The following is a 21,142-nucleotide window of genomic DNA, read 5'->3' on the forward strand; positions in this document are numbered from 1 at the left end:
GGGACAGTGTGGAGGAGTGTTTGATGGGGACAGTGTGGAGGAGTGTTTGATGGGGACAGTGTGGAGGAGTGTTTGATGGGGACAGTGTGGAGGAGTGTTTGATGGGGACAGTGTGGAGGAGTGTTTGATGGGGACACTGTGGAGGAGTGTTTGATGGGGACAGTGTGGAGGAGTGTTTGATGGGGACAGTGTGGAGGAGTGTTTGATGGTGACAGTGTGGAGGAGTGTTTGATGGGGACAGTGTGGAGGAGTGTTTGATGGGGACAGTGTGGAGGAGTGTTTGATGGGGACAGTGTGGAGGAGTGTCTGATGGGGACAGTGTGGAGGAGCGTTTGACGGGGACAGTGTGGAGGAGTGTTTGATGGGGACAGTGTAGAGGAGTGTTTGATGGGGACAGTGCGGAGGAGTGTTTGATGGGGACAGTGTGGAGGAGTGTTTGATAGGGACAGTGTGGAGGAGTGTTTGATGGGGACAGTGTGGAGGAGTGTTTGATGGGGACAGTGTGGATGAGTGCTTGATGGGGACAGTGTGGAGGAGTGTTTGATGGGGACAGTGAGGAGGAGTGTTTGATGGGGACAGTGTGGATGAGTGTTTGATGGGAACAGTGTGGAGGAGTGTTTGATGGGGACAGTGTGGAGGAGTGTTTGATGGGGACAGTGTGGAGGAGTGTTTGATGGGGACAATGTGGAGGCGTGTTTGATGGTGACACTGTGGAGGAGTGTTTGATGGGGACAGTGTGGAGGAGTGTTTGATGGGGACAGTGTGGAGGAGTGTTTGATGGGGACAGTGTGGAGGAGTGTTTGATGGGGACAGTGTGGAGGAGTGTTTGATGGGGACAGTGTGGAGGAGTGTTTGATGGGGACAGTGTGGATGAGTGTTTGATGGGAACAGTGTGGAGGAGCGTTTGATGGGGACAGTGTGGAGGAGTGTTTGATGGTGACAGTGTGGAGGAGTGTTTGATGGGGACAGTGTGGAGGAGTGTTTGATGGGGACAGTTTGGAGGAGTGTTTGATGGGGACAGTGTGGAGGAGTGTTTGATGGGGACAGTGTGGAGGAGAGTTTGATGGGGGCAGTGTGGAGGAGTGTTTGATGGGGACAGTGTGGAGGAGTGTTTGATGGGGACAGTGTGGAGGAGTGTTTGATGGGGACAGTGTAGGCGGCTGTGTCGCTCTCTTTACAGCTGATGCATCTCTCTCCCTTACAGATTAATGGGGTCGAGGTTCAGAACAGGGAGGAAGCAGTGTCTATCCTCACACGGGAGGACAGTACTAATGTCTCCTTACTATTGGCACGGCCCGAGATGGAGGTAAGTGTGATGGTGTCGAGCACCACTCGGGAAGTCGGGGTCCCGCAGCATGGAACAGCCAATGGTGTGTGATGGGCCAGGGTTTCGAGAACCCCAAAGTGTATCATGGAGTTCCCCTGACCCACAACTTTTACTAGATTGTGGTATGGGGAGCACACGGCCCACTCTGCAGGTGTGGGACAGCAGAAATGGAAACATATTTTTTAAAGCAAAACAATGTTTATTCCAGGAACTCAAGTTAACCTTTTGAAACAGACAGTGAACATCTTAGCTACCATCAATTCAAATACAACCCCCAAAGTATACAACACTAAGTAATCCTTTAAGCTGTCCTTTTAACATCCAAAAGACTTCACAACCTTTAAACAGAAGCACATCAGGTTTACATTCAATACTGAAAACATTTAAATTTCTGAATTCACCAAATGATAAAGAGATAGTCCTTCATGGCAGAGAGATCAACAGCACAGCTGCTCTGTCTGGCTTCAGCTCCGACGCTGAAACGAAACCCAAAAAACACAGAGACACACCCAAGCTTTTCTCAAAGTGAAACTAAAAAGCAGAGCCACAGCCCAGCTCCACCCACACTCTGACATCACTGCAGTAACATGAGCAGACAAACATTTCTTAAAGCGACATTCTCATGAAAGTGTACTTGAGTGAGGACGGACTGTGAGGAGAGGTATTGTTCGGTTCACATCCTTCACTGGAGTTGTCCCCCTCCCTATCTCTGTAACCTCCTCCAGCCCCTACACCCTCCCTATCTCTGTTACCTCCTCCAGCCCCTACACCCCTCCCTATCTCTGTAACCTCCTCCAGCCCCTACACCCCTCCCTATCTCTGTTACCCCCTCCAGCCCCTACACCCTCCCTATCTCTGTAACCTCCTCCAGCCCCTACACCCCTCCCTATCTCTGTAACCCCCTCCAGCCCCTACACCCTCCCTATCTCTGTTACCTCCTCCAGCCCCTACACCCCTCCCTATCTCTGTAACCTCCTCCAGCCCCTACACCCCTCCCTATCTCTGTAACCTCCTCCAGCCCCTACACCCCTCCCTATCTCTGTAACCTCCTCCAGCCCCTACACCCCTCCCTATCTCTGTAACCTCCTCCAGCCCCTACACCCCTCCCTATCTCTGTAACCTCCTCCAGCCCCTACACCCCTCCCTATCTCTGTAACCTCCTCCAGCCCCGACACCCCTCCCTATCTCTGTAACCCCCTCCAGCCCCTACAATCCTCCCTATCTCTGTAACCTCCTCCAGCCCCTACACCCTCCCTATCTCTGTAACCTCCTCCAGCCCCTACACCCCTCCCTATCTCTGTAACCTCCTCCAGCCCCTACACCCCTCCCTATCTCTGTAACCTCCTCCAGCCCCTACACCCCTCCCTATCTCTGTAACCTCCTCCAGCCCCTACACCCCTCCCTATCTCTGTAACCTCCTCCAGCCCCTACACCCCTCCCTATCTCTGTAACCTCCTCCAGCCCCTACACCCCTCCCTATCTCTGTAACCTCCTCCAGCCCCTACACCCCTCCCTATCTCTGTAACCTCCTCCAGCCCCTACAACCCTCCCTATCTCTGTAACCTCCTCCAGCCCCTACACCCTCCCTATCTCTGTAACCTCCTCCAGCCCCTACACCCCTCCCTATCTCTGTAACCTCCTCCAGCCCCTACACCCCTCCCTATCTCTGTAACCTCCTCCAGCCCCTACACCCCTCCCTATCTCTGTAACCTCCTCCAGCCCCTACACCCCTCCCTATCTCTGTAACCTCCTCCAGCCCCTACACCCCTCCCTATCTCTGTAACCTCCTCCAGCCCCTACACCGCTCCCTATCTCTGTAACCTCCTCCAGCCCCTACAACCCTCCCTATCTCTGTAACCTCCTCCAGCCCCTACACCCCTCCCTATCTCTGTAACCTCCTCCAGCCCCGACACCCCTCCCTATCTCTGTAACCTCCTCCAGCCCCTACACCCCTCCCTATCTCTGTAACCTCCTCCAGCCCCTACACCCTTCCTATCTCTGTAACCTCCTCCAGCCCCTACACCCCTCCCTATCTCTGTAACCTCCTCCAGCCCCTACACCCCTCCCTATCTCTGTAACCTCCTCCAGCCCCTACAACCCTCCCTATCTCTGTAACCTCCTCCAGTCCCGACACCCGTCCCTATCTCTGTAACCTCCTCCAGCCCCTACAACCCTCCCTATCTCTGTAACTTCCTCCAGCCCCTACACCCCTCCCTATCTCTGTAACCTCCTCCAGCCCCGACACCCCTCCCTATCTCTAACCTCCTCCAGCCCCTACACCCCTCCCTATCTCTGTCACCTCCTCCAGCACCTACACCCCTCCCAATCTCTGTAACCTCCTCCAACACCGATACCCTCCCTATCTCTGTAACCTCCTCCAGCCCCTACACCCCTCCCTATCTCTGTAACCTCCTCCAGCACCTACACCCCTCCCTATCTCTGTAACCTCCTCCAGCCCCTACAACCCTCCCTATCTCTGTAACTTCCTCCAGCCCCTACACCCCTCCCTATCTCTGTAACCTCCTCCAGCCCCTACACCCCTCCCTATCTCTGTAACCTCCTCCAGCACCTACACCCCTCCCTATCTCTGTAACCTCCTCCAGCACCTACACCCCTCCCTATCTTTGTAACCTCCCCCAGCACCTACACCTCTCCCTATCTCTGTAACCTCCTCCAGCCCCTACACCCCTCCCTATCTCTGTAACCTGCTCCAGCCCCTACACCCCTCCCTATCTCTGTAACCTCCTCCAGCACCTACATCCCTCCCTATCTCTGTAACCTCCTCCAGCCCCTACACCCCTCCCTATCTCTGTAACCTCCTCCAGCCCCTACACCCCTCCCTATCTCTGTAACCTCCTCCAGCCCCTACATCCCTCCCTATCTCTGTAACCTCCTCCAGCCCCTACACCCCTCCCTATCTCTGTAACCTCCTCCGCCCCTACACCCCTCCCTATCTCTGTCACCTCCTCCAGCATCTACACCCCTCTCAATCTCTGTAACCTCCTCCAACCCCGATACCCTCCCTATCTCTGTAAACTCCTCCAGCCCCTACACCCCTCCCTATCTCTGTAACCTGCTCCAGCCCCTACACCCCTCCCTATCTCTGTAACCTCCTCCAGCACCTACATCCCTCCCTATCTCTGTAACCTCCTCCAGCCCCTACATCCCTCCCTATCTCTGTAACCTCCTCCAGCCCCTACACCCCTCCCTATCTCTGTAACCTCCTCCGCCCCTACACCCCTCCCTATCTCTGTCACCTCCTCCAGCATCTACACCCCTCTCAATCTCTGTAACCTCCTCCAACCCCGATACCCTCCCTATCTCTGTAAACTCCTCCAGCCCCTACACCCCTCCCTATCTCTGTAACCTCCTCCAGCCCCTACACCCCTCCCTATCTCTGTAAACTCCTCCAGCCCCTACACCCCTCCCTATCTATGTAAACTCCTCCAGCCCCTACACCTTCCCTATCTCTGTAACCTCCTCCAGCCCCTACACCCCTCCCTATCTCTGTAACCTCCTCCGCCCCTACACCCCTCCCTATCTCTGTCACCTCCTCCAGCACCTACACCCCTCCCAATCTCTGTAACCTCCTCCAACCCCGATACCCTCCCTATCTCTGTAAACTCCTCCAGCCCCTACACCCCTTCCTATCTATGTAAACTCCTCCAGCCCCTACACCCCTCCCTAACTACGCAAACTCCTCCAGCCCCTACACCCCTCCCTATCCCTGTAACCTCCTCCAGCCCCGACACCCCTCCCTATCTCTGTAACCTCCTCCAGCCCCTACACCCCTCCCTATCTCTGTAAACTCCTCCAGCCCCTACACCCCTCCCTATCTCTGTAACCTCCTCTAGCGCCTACACCCTCCCTATCTCTGTAACCCCCTCCAGCCCCTACACCCCTCCCTATCCCTGTAACCTCCTCCAGCCCCCATAGACAAATGGACGATAAGGGAATAGTGTCGATGGGCTTTAGAGTGGTTTCACAGGTCGGCGCAACATCGAGGGCCGAAGGGCCTGTACTGCGCTGTAACGTTCTATGTTCTAATCTACTCTCTATCATGAGTGAGGGGTCAGGTGGGCAGGGCAGTTAGCGACTGGGATTGCACCAGGAAGTGTAAGGTGAAGGATTTGGAGAGGGCACACGCGGAGTGCGCAATAAATGGGGGCCAGGGAGAGATGGAGAGGCGCCGTGCGAGCTCGGAGTGAATGTCCGCCGACCCCTGAAAGTGGCTGTTCAAGTTGACCAGATGGTGGAGGTTCAGGTGGATCCCTTTCGTCTTGAAGCCGAAGGAAAGGACGTTGGAGCGGGGGGGGGGGATATTCCGTCAGGAATTTACCGGGGCGTTCCCACCCAGAACTGTCAGCATTGCTGGGATTGGCTGGACTTTCGCCTCGAGGAGGGTGAGGGGAGGACTTGATTGAGGTGCAGGGGGGCGGAACGCAGACTTTTCCAGTTGGGATCTGGGGGCGCGGTTGGCAACAATGTGCCAGGCGATTTTTGCTGACGCTCCGCATCTCTGCACTGACAGCTGGACGAGGGGTGGATGGAAGACAGGACTGAGGCGACAGAGCTTCCCACTCGAGAGGAGGGGGACGAACACACGTCACGCACCAGCAAAGCAATCCAGGACCAGCCGGTGAGTACCAGAGGGCTGGGTGCAAGAGACCGAGAGTGAACCCAGAACTCGCTCACACTCACTCTCACCCGTCACTCAGAGGGTCAGTACTGAGGGAGTGCCGCACTGTCAGAGGGTCAGTACTGAGGGAGTGCCGCACTGTCAGAGGGTCAGTACTGAGGGAGTGCCGCACTGTCAGAGGGTCAGTACTGAGGGAGTGCTGCACTGTCAGAGGGTCAGTACTGAGGGAGTGCCGCACTGTCAGAGGGTCAGTACTGAGGGAGTGCTGCACTGTTAGAGGGTCAGTACTGAGGGAGTGCCGCACTGTCAGAGGGTCAGTACTGAGGGAGTGCTGCACTGTCAGAGGGTCAGTACTGAGGGAGTGCCGCACTGTCAGAGGGTCAGTACTGAGGGAGTGCCGCACTGTCAGAGGGTCAGTACTGAGGGAGTGCCGCACTGTCAGAGGGTCAGTACTGAGGGTGTGCCGCACTGTCAGAGGGTCAGTACTGAGGGAGTGCCGCACTGTCAGAGGGTCAGTGCTGAGGGAGTGCCGCACTGTCAGAGTGTCAGTACTGAGGGAGTGCCGCACTGTCAGAGGGTCAGTACTGAGGGAGTGCCGCACTGTCAGAGAGTCAGTACTGAGGGAGCGCCGCACTGTCAGAGGGTCAGTACTGAGGGAGTGCCGCACTGTCAGAGGGTCAGTACTGAGGGAGTGCCGCACTGTCAGAGGGTCAGTGCTGAGGGAGTGCCGCACTGTCAGAGTGTCAGTACTGAGGGAGTGCCGCACTGTCAGAGGGTCAGTACTGAGGGAGTGCCGCACTGTCAGAGAGTCAGTACTGAGGGAGCGCCGCACTGTCAGAGGGTCAGTACTGAGAGAGTGCTGCACTGTCAGAGGGTCAGTACTGAGGGAGCGCCGCACTGTCAGAGGGTCAGTACTGAGGGAGTGCCGCAAGGTCAGAGGGTCAGTACTGAGGGAGTGCCGCACTGTCAGAGGGTCAGTACTGAGGGAGTGCTGCACTGTCAGAGGGTCAGTACTGAGGGAGTGCCGCACTGTCAGAGGGTCAGTACTGAGGGAGTGCCGCACTGTCAGAGGGTCAGTACTGAGGGAGTGCCGCACTGTCAGAGGGTCAGTACTGAGGGAGTGCCGCACTGTCAGAGAGTCAGTACTGAGGGAGCGCCGCACTGTCAGAGGGTCAGTACTGAGAGAGTGCTGCACTGTCAGAGGGTCAGTACTGAGGGAGCGCCGCACTGTCAGAGGGTCAGTACTGAGGGAGTGCCGCAAGGTCAGAGGGTCAGTACTGAGGGAGTGCCGCACTGTCAGAGGGTCAGTACTGAGGGAGTGCTGCACTGTCAGAGGGTCAGTACTGAGGGAGTGCCGCACTCTCAGAGGGTCAGTACTGAGGGAGCGCCGCACTGTCAGAGGGTCAGTACTGAGGGAGTGCCGCAAGGTCAGAGGGTCAGTACTGAGGGAGTGCCGCACTGTCAGAGGGTCAGTACTGAGGGAGTGCTGCACTGTCAGAGGGTCAGTACTGAGGGAGTGCCGCACTCTCAGAGGGTCAGTGCTTAGGGAGTGCCCCACTGTCGGAGAGTCAGTACTGAGGGAGTGCCGCACTGTCAGAGGGTCAGTACTGAGAGAGTGCTGCACTGTCAGAGGGTCAGTACTGAGGGAGCGCCGCACTGTCAGAGGGTCAGTACTGAGGGAGTGCCGCAAGGTCAGAGGGTCAGTACTGAGGGAGTGCCGCACTGTCAGAGGGTCAGTACTGAGGGAGTGCTGCACTGTCAGAGGGTCAGTACTGAGGGAGTGCCGCACTGTCAGAGGGTCAGTACTGAGGGAGTGCCGCACTGTCAGAGGGTCAGTACTGAGGGAGTGCCGCACTGTCAGAGGGTCAGTACTGAGGGAGTGCCGCACTGTCAGAGAGTCAGTACTGAGGGAGCGCCGCACTGTCAGAGGGTCAGTACTGAGAGAGTGCTGCACTGTCAGAGGGTCAGTACTGAGGGAGCGCCGCACTGTCAGAGGGTCAGTACTGAGGGAGTGCCGCAAGGTCAGAGGGTCAGTACTGAGGGAGTGCCGCACTGTCAGAGGGTCAGTACTGAGGGAGTGCTGCACTGTCAGAGGGTCAGTACTGAGGGAGTGCCGCACTCTCAGAGGGTCAGTACTGAGGGAGCGCCGCACTGTCAGAGGGTCAGTACTGAGGGAGTGCCGCAAGGTCAGAGGGTCAGTACTGAGGGAGTGCCGCACTGTCAGAGGGTCAGTACTGAGGGAGTGCTGCACTGTCAGAGGGTCAGTACTGAGGGAGTGCCGCACTCTCAGAGGGTCAGTGCTTAGGGAGTGCCCCACTGTCGGAGAGTCAGTACTGAGGGAGTGCCGCACTGTCAGAGGGTCAGTACTGAGGGAGTGCTGCACCGTCAGAGGGTCAGTACTGAGGGAGCACCGCACTGTCAGAGGGTCAGTGCTGAGGGAGTGCCGCACTGTCAGAGGGTCAGTACTGAGGGAGTGCCGCACTGTCAGAGGGTCAGTACTGAGGGAGTGCCGCACTGTCAGAGGGTCAGTACTGAGGGGGTGCCGCACTGTCAGAGGGTCAGTACTGAGGGAGTGCCGCACTGTCATAGGGTCAGGACTAAGGGAGTGCCGCACTGTCAGAGGGTCAGTACTGAGGGAGTGCCCCACTGTCAGAGGGTCAGTGCTGAGGGAGTGCCGCACTGTCAGAGGGTCAGTACTGAGGGAGTGCCGCACTGTCAGAGGGTCAGTGCTGAGGGAGTGCCGCACTGTCATAGGGTCAGGACTAAGGGAGTGCCGCACTGTCAGAGGGTCAGTACTGAGGGAGCACCGCACTGTCAGAGGGTCAGTGCTGAGGGAGTGCCGCACTGTCAGAGGGTCAGTACTGAGGGAGTGCCGCACTGTCAGAGGGTCAGTACTGAGGGAGTGCCGCACTGTCAGAGGGTCAGTACTGAGGGGGTGCCGCACTGTCAGAGGGTCAGTACTGAGGGTGTGCCGCACTGTCAGAGGGTCAGTACTGAGGGAGTGCCACACTGTCAGAGGGTCAGTACTGAGGGGGTGCCGCACTGTCAGAGGGTCAGTACTGAGGGAGTGCTGCACTGTCAGAGGGTCAGTACTGAGGGAGTGCTTCACTGTCAGAGATTCAGTACTGAGGGAGTGCCGCACTGTCAGAGGGTCAGTGCTGAGGGAGTGCTGCACTGTCAGAGGGTCAGAACTGAGGGAGTGCCGCACTGTCAGAGGGTCAGAACTGAGGGAGTGCTGCACTGTCAGAGGGTCAGTACTGAGGGAGTGCTGCACTGTCAGAGGGTCAGAACTGAGGGAGTGCTGCACTGTCAGAGGGTCAGTACTGAGGGAGTGCTGCACTGTCAGAGGGTCAGAACTGAGGGAGTGCCGCACTGTCAGAGGGTCAGTGCTGAGGGAGTGCCGCACTGTCAGAGGGTCAGTACTGAGGGAGTGCTGCACTGTCAGAGGGTCAGAACTGAAGGAGTGCCGCACTGTCAGAGGGTCAGTGCTGAGGGAGTGCCGCACTGTCAGAGGGCCAGTACTGAAGGAGTGCTGCACTGTCAGAGGGTCAGTACTGAGGGAGTGCCGCACTGTCAGAGGGTCAGTACAGTGGAAGTGCTGCACTGTCAGAGGGTCAGTACTGAGGGAGTGCCGCACTGTCAGAGGGTCAATACTGAGGGAGTGCTGCAGTGTCAGAGGGTCAGTACTGAGGGAGTGCCGCACTGTCAGAGTGTCAGTACTGAGGGAGTGCCGCACTGTCAGAGGGTCAGTACTGAGGGAGCGCTGCACTGTCAGAGGGTCAGTACTGAGGGAGTGCCACACTGTCAGAGGGTCAGTACTGAGGGAGTGCTGCACTGTCAGAGGGTCAGTACTGAGGGAGTGCTGCACTGTCAGAGGGTCAGTACTGAGGGAGTGCCGCACTGTCAGAGGGTCAGTACTGAGGGAGTGCTGCACTGTCAGAGGGTCAGTACTGAGGGAGTGCCGCACTGTCAGAGGGTCAGTACTGAGGGAGTGCTGCACTGTCAGAGGGTCAGTACTGAGGGAGCGCTGCACTGTCAGAGGGTCAGTACTGAGGGAGCGCCGCACTGTCAGAGGGTCAGTACTGAGGGAGTGCTGCACTGTCAGAGGGTCAGTACTGAGGGAGCGCTGCACTGTCAGAGGGTCAGTACTGAGGGAGTACTGCACTGTCAGAGGGTCAGTACTGAGGGAGTGCCGCACTGTCAGAGGGTCAGTACTGAGGGAGTGCCTCACTGTCAGAGGGTCAGTACTGAGGGAGCGCCGCACTGTCAGAGGGTCAGTACTGAGGGAGTGCTGCACTGTCAGAGGGTCAGTACTGAGGGAGCGCTGCACTGTCAGAGGGTCAGTACTGAGGGAGTGCCGCACTGTCAGAGGGTCAGTACTGAGGGAGCGCTGCACTGTCAGAGGGTCAGTACTGAGGGAGTGCTGCACTGTCAGAGGGTCAGTACTGAGGGTCAGTAGGAGGTTCAGTTCTGAGAGTCAGTGTGAGGATCTGTGTGAGTGAGGGTCAGTCTGGGGGTCAGTGTGAGTCAGTGTGAGTGTCAGTGTGAGGGTCAGTTTTAGGGTCAGTGTGAGGGTCAGTGTGAGTGAGGGTTGGTGTGAGGGTCAGTGTGAGGGTCAGTGAGAGTGAGGGTCAGTGTGAGGGTCAGTGCTGAGGGTCAGTGTTAGGGTCTATGTGAGGGTCAGTATGAGGGTCAGCATGAGGGTCATGTGTGGGTCAGTGTGAGGGTCAGTGTGTGGGTCAGTGTGAGGGTCAGTGTGAGGGTCGGTGTGTGGCTCAGAGTGAGGGTCAGTGTGAGGGTCAGTGTGTGGGTCAGTGTGTGGGTCAGTTTGAGGGTCAGTGTGTGGGTCAGTGTGAGGGTCAGTTTGAGGGTCAGTGTGTGGGTCAGTGTGTGGGTCAGTGTGAGTGTCAGTGAGAGTGAGGGTCAGTGTGATGGTCAGTGTGAGGGTCAGTGCTGAGGGTCAGTGTTAGGGTCTATGTGAGGGTCAGTATCAGGATCAGCATGAGGGTCAGTGTGTGGGTCAGTGTGAGGGTCAGTGTGTGGGTCAGTGTGAGGGTCAGTGTGAGGGTCAGTATGTGTGTCGGTGTGTGGGTCAGTGTGAGGGTCAGTGTGAGGGTCAGTGTGTGGGTCAGTGTGAGGGTCAGTGTATGGGTCAGTGTGTGGGTCAGTGTGAGGGTCAGTTTGAGGATCAGTGTGTGGGTCAGTGTGTGGGTCAGTGTGTGGGTCAGTCTGAGGATCAGTGTGTGGGTCAGTGTGAGGGTCAGTGTGAGGGTCAGTGTTTGGGTCAGCATGAGGTCAGTGTGAGGATCAGTGTGTGGGTCAGTGTGTGGGTCAGTGTGTGGGTCAGTCTGAGGATCAGTGTGTGGGTCAGTGTGAGGGTCAGTGTGTGGGCCAGTGTGAGGGTCAGTGTGAGGGTCAGTGTGTGGGTCAGTGTGAGGGTCAGTGTGTGGGTCAGTCTGAGGATCAGTGTGTGGTTCAGTGTGTGGGTCAGTGTGTGGGTCAGTGTTGAGGGTCAGTGTGAGTGTCTGTGTGTGGGTCAGTGGTTGGGTCAGTGTGGAGGGTCTGTGTGTGGGTCAGTGTGTGTGTCATTGTGTGGGTCAGTGTGAGGGTCAGTGTGTGGGTCAGTGTGTGTGTCAGTGTGGAGGGTGAGATGTGGGTCAGTGTGTGGGACAGTGTGGAGGTCAGTGAGTGGGTCAGGGTGAGGGTCAGTGTGTGGGTCAGGGTGTGGGTCAGTGTGAGGGTCAGTGTGTGGGTCAGCGTGAGGTTCAGTGTGCAGGTCAGTGTGTGGGTCAGTGTGAGGGTCAGTGTGTGGGCCAGTGTGTGGCTCAGTGTGAGGTTCCATATGTGGGTCAGTGTGAGGGTCAGTGTGTGGGTCAGTGTGTGGGTCTGTGTGAGGGTCAGTGTGTGGGTTAGTGTGAGGATCAGTGTGTCGGTCAGTGTGTGGGTCAGTGTGAGGGTCAGTGTGTGGGTCAGTGAGGGTCAGTGTGTGGGTCAGTGTGAGGGTCAGTGTGTGGGTCAGTGTGTGGGTCAGTGTGAGAGTCAGTGCGTGGGTCAGTGTGAGGGTCTGTGTGGGTCAGTGTGTGGGTCAGTGTGAGGGTCAGTGTGTGCGTCAGTGTGAGGGTCAATGTGTGCGTCAGTGTGTGGGTCAGTGTGAGGGTCAGTGTGAGGATCAGTGTGTGGGTCAGTGTGAGGGTCAGTGTGGGTCAGTGTGAGGGTCAGTGTGCGGATCAGTGTGAGGGTCAGTGTGTTGGTCAGTGTGAGGGCCAGTTTGAGGGTCAGTGTGTGGGTCAGTGTGAGGGTCAGTGTGTGAGTCAGTCTGAGGATCAGTGTGAGGGTCAGTGTGTGGGTCAGTGTGAGGGTCAGTGTGAGGGTCAGTGTGTGGGTTAGTGTGAGGATCAGTGTGTCGGTCAGTGTGTGGGTCAGTGTGAGGGTCAGTGTGTGGGTCAGTGAGGGTCAGTGTGTGGGTCAGTGTGAGGGTCAGTGTGTGGGTCAGTGTGTGGGTCAGTGTGAGAGTCAGTGCGTGGGTCAGTGTGAGGGTCTGTGTGGGTCAGTGTGTGGGTCAGTGTGAGGGTCAGTGTGTGCGTCAGTGTGAGGGTCAGTGTGTGGGTCAGTGTGTCAGTGTGAGGGTCAGTGTGAGGATCAGTGTGTGGGTCAGTGTGAGGGTCAGTGTGGGTCAGTGTGAGGGTCAGTGTGAGGATCAGTGTGAGGGTCAGTGTGTTGGTCAGTGTGAGGGCCAGTTTGAGGGTCAGTGTGTCGGTCAGTGTGAGGGTCAGTGTGTGAGTCAGTCTGAGGATCAGTGTGAGGGTCAGTGTGTGGGTCAGTGGTGGTCAGTGTGTAGGGTCAGATGAGGGTCAGTGTGTGGGACAGTGTGGAGGTCAGTGTGTGGGTCAGTGTGATGGTCAGTGTGTGGGTCAGTGTGAGGGTCAGTGTGTGGGTCAGTGTGTGGGTCAGTGTGAGGTTCAGTGTGTGGGTCAGTGTGTAGGTCAGTGTGAGGATCAGTGTGTGGGTCAGTGTGTGGCTCAGTGTGAGGTTTAGTATGTGGGTCAGTGTGAGGGTCAGTGTGAGGATCAGTGTGTGGGTCAGTGTGAGGGTCAGTGTGTGGGTCAGTGTGAGGGTCAGTGAGGGTCAGTGTGTGGGTCAGTGTGAGGGTCAGTGTGTGGGTCAGTGTGTGGGTCAGTGTGAGAGTCAGTGCGTGGGTCTGTGAGGGTCAGTGTGTGGGTCAGTGTGTGGGTCAGTGTGAGGGTCAGTGTGAGGGTCAGTGTGTGCGTCAGTGTGAGGGTCAGTGTGTGGGTCAGTGTGTGGGTCAGTGTGAGGGTCAGTGTGTGCGTCAGTGTGAGGGTCAGTGTGGGGGTCAGTGTGTGGGTCAGTGTGTGGGTTAGTGTGAGGGTCAGTGTGTGGGTCAGTGTGCGGGTCAGTGTGAGGGTCAGTGTGTGGGTCAGTGTGAGGGTCAGTGTGAGGATCACTGTGAGGGTCAGTGTGTGGGTCAGTGTGAGGGCCAGTTTGAGGGTCAGTTGGTGGGTCAGTGTGAGGGTTAGTGTGTGGGTCAGAGTGAGGATCAGTGTTTGGGTCCATGTGAGGGTCAGTGTGTGGGTCAGTGTGTGGGTCAATGTGAGCGTCAGTGTTTGGGTCAGTGTGAGGGTCAGTGTGTGGGTCAGTGTGTGGGTCAGTGTGAGGATCAGTGTGTGGTTCAGTGTGTGGGTCAGTGTGAGGGTCAGTGTGTGGGTCAGTGTGTGGGTCAGTGTGCAAATCAGTGTGAGGGTCAGTGTATGTGTCAGTGTGAGGGTCAGTGTGTGGGTCAGTGTGTGGGTCATTGTGTGGGTCAGTGTGAGGGTCAGTGTGTGGGTCAGTGTGAGGGTCAGTGTGCAAATCATGTGAGGGTTGGTGTGTGTGTCAGTGTGAGGGTCAGTGTGTGGGTCAGTGTGTGGGTCAGTGTGCAAATCAGTGTGTGGGTCAGTGTGTGGGTCAGTGTGAGGGTCATTGTGTGGGTCAGTGTGTGGGTCAGTGTGTGGGTCAGAGTGTGGGTCAGTGTGTGGGTCAGTGTGAGGGTCAGTGTGTGGGTCAGTGTGTGGTCAGTGTGAGGGTCAGTGTGAGGGCCATTGTGTGGGTCAGTGTGAGGGTGAGTGTGAGGATCAGTGTGTGGGTCAGGGTGAGGATCAGTGTGTGGGTCAGTGTGAGGGTCAGTGTGAGGATCAGTGTGTGGGTCAGAGTGAGGGTCAGTGTGTGGGTCAGTGTGAGGGTCAGTGTGAGGGTCAGTGTGTGGGTCAGTGTGAGGGTCAGTGTGTCGGTCAGTGTGTGGGTCAGTGTGAGGGTCAGTGTGAGGGTCAGTGAGAGGGTCAGTGTGTGGGTCAGTGTGAGGGTCAGTGTGAGGATCAGTGTGTGGGTCAGTGTGTGGGTCAGTGTGAGGATCAGTGTGTGGGTCAGTGTGAGGGTCTGTGTGTGGGTCAGTGTGAGGGTCAGTGTGTGGGTCAGTGTGAGGGTCAGTGTGAGGATCAGTGTATGGGTCAGTGTGAGGGTCAGTGTGAGGGCCAGTGTGTGGGTCAGTGTGAGGATCAGTGTGTGGGTCAGTGTGAGGGTCAGTGTGATGGTCAGTGTGTGGGTCAGTGTGAGGGTCAGTGTGAGGGTCAGTGTGTGGGTCAGTGTGAGGGCCAGTGTGTGGGTCAGTGTGAGGGTCAAAGTGTGTGGGTCAGTGTGAGGGTCAGTGTGAGGGTCAGTGTGTGGGTCAGTGTGAGGGTCAGTGTGAGGGTCAGTGTATGGGCCAGTGTGAGGGTCAGTGTGAGGGTCAGTGTGTGGGCTAGTGTGTGTGTCAGTGTGTGAGTCAGTGTGTGGGCCAGTGTGTGTGTCAGTGTGTGGGTCAGTGTGAGAGTCCGTGTGTGGGTCAGTGTGAGGGTCAGTGTGTGGGTGAGGGTCAGTGTGTGGGTCAGTGTGTGGGTCAGTGTGAGGGTCAGTGAGTGGGCCAGTGTGTGTCAGTGTGTGGGTCAGTGTGAGGGTCAGTGTGTGGGTCAGTGTGTTGGTCAGTGTGTGGGTCAGTGTGAGGGTCAGTGTGTGGGTCAGTGTGAGGGTCAGTGTGTGGGTCAGTGTGAGTGTCAGTGTGTGGGTCAGTGTGAGGGTCAGTGTGAGGGCCAGTGTGTGGGTCAGTGTGAGGGCCAGTTTGAGGGTCAGTTGGTGGGTCAGTGTGAGGGTTAGTGTGTGGGTCAGAGTGAGGATCAGTGTTTGGGTCCATGTGAGGGTCAGTGTGTGGGTCAGTGTGTGGGTCAATGTGAGCGTCAGTGTTTGGGTCAGTGTGAGGGTCAGTGTGTGGGTCAGTGTGTGGGTCAGTGTGAGGATCAGTGTGTGGTTCAGTGTGTGGGTCAGTGTGAGGGTCAGTGTGTGGGTCAGTGTGTGGGTCAGTGTGCAAATCATTGTGAGGGTCAGTGTATGTGTCAGTGTGAGGGTCAGTGTGTGGGTCAGTGTGTGGGTCATTGTGTGGGTCAGTGTGAGGGTCAGTGTGTGGGTCAGTGTGAGGGTCAGTGTGCAAATCAGTGTGAGGGTTGGTGTGTGTGTCAGTGTGAGGGTCAGTGTGTGGGTCAGTGTGTGGGTCAGTGTGCAAATCAGTGTGTGGGTCAGTGTGTGGGTCAGTGTGAGGGTCATTGTGTGGGTCAGTGTGTGGGTCAGTGTGTGGGTCAGAGTGTGGGTCAGTGTGTGGGTCAGTGTGAGGGTCAGTGTGTGGGTCAGTGTGTGGTCAGTGTGAGGGTCAGTGTGAGGGCCATTGTGTGGGTCAGTGTGAGGGTGAGTGTGAGGATCAGTGTGTGGGTCAGGGTGAGGATCAGTGTGTGGGTCAGTGTGAGGGTCAGTGTGAGGATCAGTGTGTGGGTCAGAGTGAGGGTCAGTGTGTGGGTCAGTGTGAGGGTCAGTGTGAGGGTCAGTGTGTGGGTCAGTGTGAGGGTCAGTGTGTCGGTCAGTGTGTGGGTCAGTGTGAGGGTCAGTGTGAGGGTCAGTGAGAGGGTCAGTGTGTGGGTCAGTGTGAGGGTCAGTGTGAGGATCAGTGTGTGGGTCAGTGTGTGGGTCAGTGTGAGGATCAGTGTGTGGGTCAGTGTGAGGGTCTGTGTGTGGGTCAGTGTGAGGGTCAGTGTGTGGGTCAGTGTGAGGGTCAGTGTGAGGATCAGTGTATGGGTCAGTGTGAGGGTCAGTGTGAGGGTCAGTGTGTGGGTCAGTGTGAGGATCAGTGTGTGGGTCAGTGTGAGGGTCAGTGTGATGGTCAGTGTGTGGGTCAGTGTGAGGGTCAGTGTGAGGGTCAGTGTGTGGGTCAGTGTGAGGGCCAGTGTGTGGGTCAGTGTGAGGGTCAAAGTGTGTGGGTCAGGGTGAGGGTCAGTGTGAGGGTCAGTGTGTGGGTCAGTGTGAGGGTCAGTGTGAGGGTCAGTGTATGGGCCAGTGTGAGGGTCAGTGTGAGGGTCAGTGTGTGGGCTAGTGTGTGTGTCAGTGTGTGAGTCAGTGTGTGGGCCAGTGTGTGTGTCAGTGTGTGGGTCAGTGTGAGGGTCCGTGTGTGGGTCAGTGTGAGGGTCAGTGTGTGGGTGAGGGTCAGTGTGTGGGTCAGTGTGTGGGTCAGTGTGAGGGTCAGTGAGTGGGCCAGTGTGTGTCAGTGTGTGGGTCAGTGTGAGGGTCAGTGTGTGGGTCAGTGTGAGGGTCAGTGTGAGGGTCAGTGTATGGGTCAGTGTGAGGGTCAGTGTGTGGGTCAGTGTGAGTGTCAGTGTGTGGGTCAGTGTGAGGGTCAGTGTGAGGGCCAGTGTGTGTGTCAGTGTGAGTGTTAATGTGAGGGTCAGTGTGTGGGTCAGTGTGAGGGTCAGTGTGTGGGTCAGTGTGAGGGTCAGTGTGAGGGTCAGTGTGTGGGCCAGTGTGTGTGTCAGTGTGTGGGTCAGCGTGAGGGTCAGTGTGTGGGTCAGTGTGAGGGTCATTGTGTGGGTCAGTGTGAGGGTCTGTGTGAGGGTCAGTGTGTGGGTCAGTGTGAGGGTCAGTGTGTGGGTCAGTGTGAGGGTCAGCGTGAGGGTCAGTGTGTGGGTCAGTGTGAGGGTCAGTGTGTGGGTCAGTGTGAGGGTCAGCGTGAGGGTCAGTGTGTGGGCCAGTGTGTGTGTCAGTGTGTGGGTCAGTGTGAGGGTCAGTGTGTGGGTCAGTGTGAGGGTCAGTGTGAGGGTCAGTGGGTGTGCCAGTGTGAGGGTCAGTGTGTGGGTCAGTGTGAGGGTCAGTGTGTGGGTCAGTGTGTGGGTCAGTGTGTGGGTCAGTGTGTGCGTCAGTGGGTGTGCCAGTGTGAGGGTCAGTGTGTGGGTCAGTGTGAGGGTCAGTGTGTGGGTCAGTGTGTGCGTCAGTGTGTGGGTCAGTGTGAGGGTCAGTGTGTGTGTCAGTGTGTGGGTCAGTGTGAGGGTCAGTGTGTGTGTCAGTGTGTGGGTCAGTGTGTGGGTCAGTGTGTGCGTCAGTGTGTGGGTCAGTGTGTGCGTCAGTGTGTGGGTCAGTGTGAGGGTCAGTGTGTGGGTCAGTGTGAGGGTCAGTGTGAGTGTCAGTGTGAGGGTCAGTGTGTGGGTCAGTGTGAGGGTCAGTGTGTGGGTCAGTGTGAGGGTCAGTGTGTGCGTCAGTGTGTGGGTCAGTGTGTGCGTCAGTGTGTGGGTCAGTGTGTGGGTCAGTGTGTGGGTCAGTTTGAGTGTCAGTGTGAGGGTCAGTGTGTGGGTCAGTGTGTGGGTCAGTGTGAGGGTCAGTGTGTGGGTCAGTGTGAGGGTCAGTGTGAGGTTCAGTGTGTGGGTCAGTGTGAGGGTCAGTGTGTGGGTCAGTGTGAGGGTCAGTGTGAGGGTCAGTGTGTGGGTCAGTGTGTGGGTCAGTGTGTGGGTCAGTTTGAGTGTCAGTGTGAGGGTCAGTGTGTGGGTCAGTGTGTGGGTCAGTGTGAGGGTCAGTGTGTGGGTCAGTGTGAGGGTCAGTGTGAGGTTCAGTGTGTGGGTCAGTGTGAGGGTCAGTGTGTGGGTCAGTGTGAGGGTCAGTGTGAGGGTCAGTGTGAGGGTCAGTGTGTGGGTCAGTGTGAGGGTCTGTGTGTGGGTCAGTGTGAGGGTCAGTGTGTGGGTCAGTGTGAGGGTCAGTGTGAGGATCAGTGTATGGGTCAGTGTGAGGGTCAGTGTGAGGGCCAGTGTGTGGGTCAGTGTGAGGATCAGTGTGTGGGTCAGTGTGAGGGTCAGTGTGATGGTCAGTGTGTGGGTCAGTGTGAGGGTCAGTGTGAGGGTCAGTGTGTGGGTCAGTGTGAGGGCCAGTGTGTGGGTCAGTGTGAGGGTCAAAGTGTGTGGGTCAGTGTGAGGGTCAGTGTGAGGGTCAGTGTGTGGGTCAGTGTGAGGGTCAGTGTGAGGGTCAGTGTATGGGCCAGTGTGAGGGTCAGTGTGAGGGTCAGTGTGTGGGCTAGTGTGTGTGTCAGTGTGTGAGTCAGTGTGTGGGCCAGTGTGTGTGTCAGTGTGTGGGTCAGTGTGAGGGTCCGTGTGTGGGTCAGTGTGAGGGTCAGTGTGTGGGTGAGGGTCAGTGTGTGGGTCAGTGTGTGGGTCAGTGTGAGGGTCAGTGAGTGGGCCAGTGTGTGTCAGTGTGTGGGTCAGTGTGAGGGTCAGTGTGTGGGTCAGTGTGTTGGTCAGTGTGTGGGTCAGTGTGAGGGTCAGTGTGTGGGTCAGTGTGAGGGTCAGTGTGTGGGTCAGTGTGAGTGTCAGTGTGTGGGTCAGTGTGAGGGTCAGTGTGAGGGCCAGTGTGTGGGTCAGTGTGAGGGCCAGTTTGAGGGTCAGTTGGTGGGTCAGTGTGAGGGTTAGTGTGTGGGTCAGAGTGAGGATCAGTGTTTGGGTCCATGTGAGGGTCAGTGTGTGGGTCAGTGTGTGGGTCAATGTGAGCGTCAGTGTTTGGGTCAGTGTGAGGGTCAGTGTGTGGGTCAGTATGTGGGTCAGTGTGAGGATCAGTGTGTGGTTCAGTGTGTGGGTCAGTGTGAGGGTCAGTGTGTGGGTCAGTGTGTGGGTCAGTGTGCAAATCAGTGTGAGGGTCAGTGTATGTGTCAGTGTGAGGGTCAGTGTGTGGGTCAGTGTGTGGGTCATTGTGTGGGTCAGTGTGAGGGTCAGTGTGTGGGTCAGTGTGAGGGTCAGTGTGCAAATCAGTGTGAGGGTTGGTGTGTGTGTCAGTGTGAGGGTCAGTGTGTGGGTCAGTGTGTGGGTCAGTGTGCAAATCAGTGTGTGGGTCAGTGTGTGGGTCAGTGTGAGGGTCATTGTGTGGGTCAGTGTGTGGGTCAGTGTGTGGGTCAGAGTGTGGGTCAGTGTGTGGGTCAGTGTGAGGGTCAGTGTGTGGGTCAGTGTGTGGTCAGTGTGAGGGTCAGTGTGAGGGCCATTGTGTGGGTCAGTGTGAGGGTGAGTGTGAGGATCAGTGTGTGGGTCAGGGTGAGGATCAGTGTGTGGGTCAGTGTGAGGGTCAGTGTGAGGATCAGTGTGTGGGTCAGAGTGAGGGTCAGTGTGTGGGTCAGTGTGAGGGTCAGTGTGAGGGTCAGTGTGTGGGTCAGTGTGAGGGTCAGTGTGTCGGTCAGTGTGTGGGTCAGTGTGAGGGTCAGTGTGAGGGTCAGTGAGAGGGTCAGTGTGTGGGTCAGTGTGAGGGTCAGTGTGAGGATCAGTGTGTGGGTCAGTGTGTGGGTCAGTGTGAGGATCAGTGTGTGGTTCAGTGTGAGGGTCTGTGTGTGGGTCAGTGTGAGGGTCAGTGTGTGGGTCAGTGTGAGGGTCAGTGTGAGGATCAGTGTATGGGTCAGTGTGAGGGTCAGTGTGAGGGTCAGTGTGTGGGTCAGTGTGAGGATCAGTGTGTGGGTCAGTGTGAGGGTCAGTGTGATGGTCAGTGTGTGGGTCAGTGTGAGGGTCAGTGTGAGGGTCAGTGTGTGGGTCAGTGTGAGGGCCAGTGTGTGGGTCAGTGTGAGGGTCAAAGTGTGTGGGTCAGTGTGAGGGTCAGTGTGAGGGTCAGTGTGTGGGTCAGTGTGAGGGTCAGTGTGAGGGTCAGTGTATGGGCCAGTGTGAGGGTCAGTGTGAGGGTCAGTGTGTGGGCTAGTGTGTGTGTCAGTGTGTGAGTCAGTGTGTGGGCCAGTGTGTGTGTCAGTGTGTGGGTCAGTGTGAGGGTCCGTGTGTGGGTCAGTGTGAGGGTCAGTGTGTGGGTGAGGGTCAGTGTGTGGGTCAGTGTGTGGGTCAGTGTGAGGGTCAGTGAGTGGGCCAGTGTGTGTCAGTGTGTGGGTCAGTGTGAGGGTCAGTGTGTGGGTCAGTGTGTTGGTCAGTGTGTGGGTCAGTGTGAGGGTCAGTGTGTGGGTCAGTGTGAGGGTCAGTGTGTGGGTCAGTGTGAGTGTCAGTGTGTGGGTCAGTGTGAGGGTCAGTGTGAGGGCCAGTGTGTGTGTCAGTGTGAGTGTTAATGTGAGGGTCAGTGTGTGGGTCAGTGTGAGGGTCAGTGTGTGGGTCAGTGTGAGGGTCAGTGTGAGGGTCAGTGTGTGGGCCAGTGTGTGTGTCAGTGTGTGGGTCAGCGTGAGGGTCAGTGTGAGGGTCAGTGTGTGGGCCAGTGTGTGTGTCAGTGTGTGGGTCAGTGTGTGGGTCAGTGTGAGGATCAGTGTGTGGGTCAGTGTGAGGGTCTGTGTGTGGGTCAGTGTGAGGGTCAGTGTGTGGGTCAGTGTGAGGGTCAGTGTGAGGATGTGTATGGGTCAGTGTGAGGGTCAGTGTGAGGGTCAGTGTGTGGGTCAGTGTGAGGATCAGTGTGTGGGTCAGTGTGAGGGTCAGTGTGATGGTCAGTGTGTGGGTCAGTGTGAGGGTCAGTGTGAGGGTCAGTGTGTGGGTCAGTGTGAGGGCCAGTGTGTGGGTCAGTGTGAGGGTCAAAGTGTGTGGGTCAGGGTGAGGGTCAGTGTGAGGGTCAGTGTGTGGGTCAGTGTGAGGGTCAGTGTGAGGGTCAGTGTATGGGCCAGTGTGAGGGTCAGTGTGAGGGTCAGTGTGTGGGCTAGTGTGTGTGTCAGTGTGTGAGTCAGTGTGTGGGCCAGTGTGTGTGTCAGTGTGTGGGTCAGTGTGAGGGTCCGTGTGTGGGTCAGTGTGAGGGTCAGTGTGTGGGTGAGGGTCAGTGTGTGGGTCAGTGTGTGGGTCAGTGTGAGGGTCAGTGAGTGGGCCAGTGTGTGTCAGTGTGTGGGTCAGTGTGAGGGT

At 57.1% G+C, this 21,142-nt stretch overlaps 1 protein-coding gene across 1 annotated transcript in view; it reads left to right on the forward strand.

Annotated features, from left to right (window-relative positions):
* The window catches only part of LOC140398877 (PDZ domain-containing protein 4-like), a 56,158-nt gene that overhangs the window by 26,831 nt on the left and 8,185 nt on the right, over window positions 1-21,142 (forward strand). The window contains exons 5-6 of the mRNA XM_072487821.1: window positions 1,205-1,306; window positions 5,859-5,966. Of these exons, the coding sequence (XP_072343922.1) occupies window positions 1,205-1,306; window positions 5,859-5,966 (210 nt within the window). The remainder of the gene's footprint in view (window positions 1-1,204; window positions 1,307-5,858; window positions 5,967-21,142) is intronic.

Source organism: Scyliorhinus torazame, chromosome 22, assembly GCF_047496885.1.
Source record: "Scyliorhinus torazame isolate Kashiwa2021f chromosome 22, sScyTor2.1, whole genome shotgun sequence".
Taxonomy (NCBI): domain Eukaryota; kingdom Metazoa; phylum Chordata; class Chondrichthyes; order Carcharhiniformes; family Scyliorhinidae; genus Scyliorhinus; species Scyliorhinus torazame.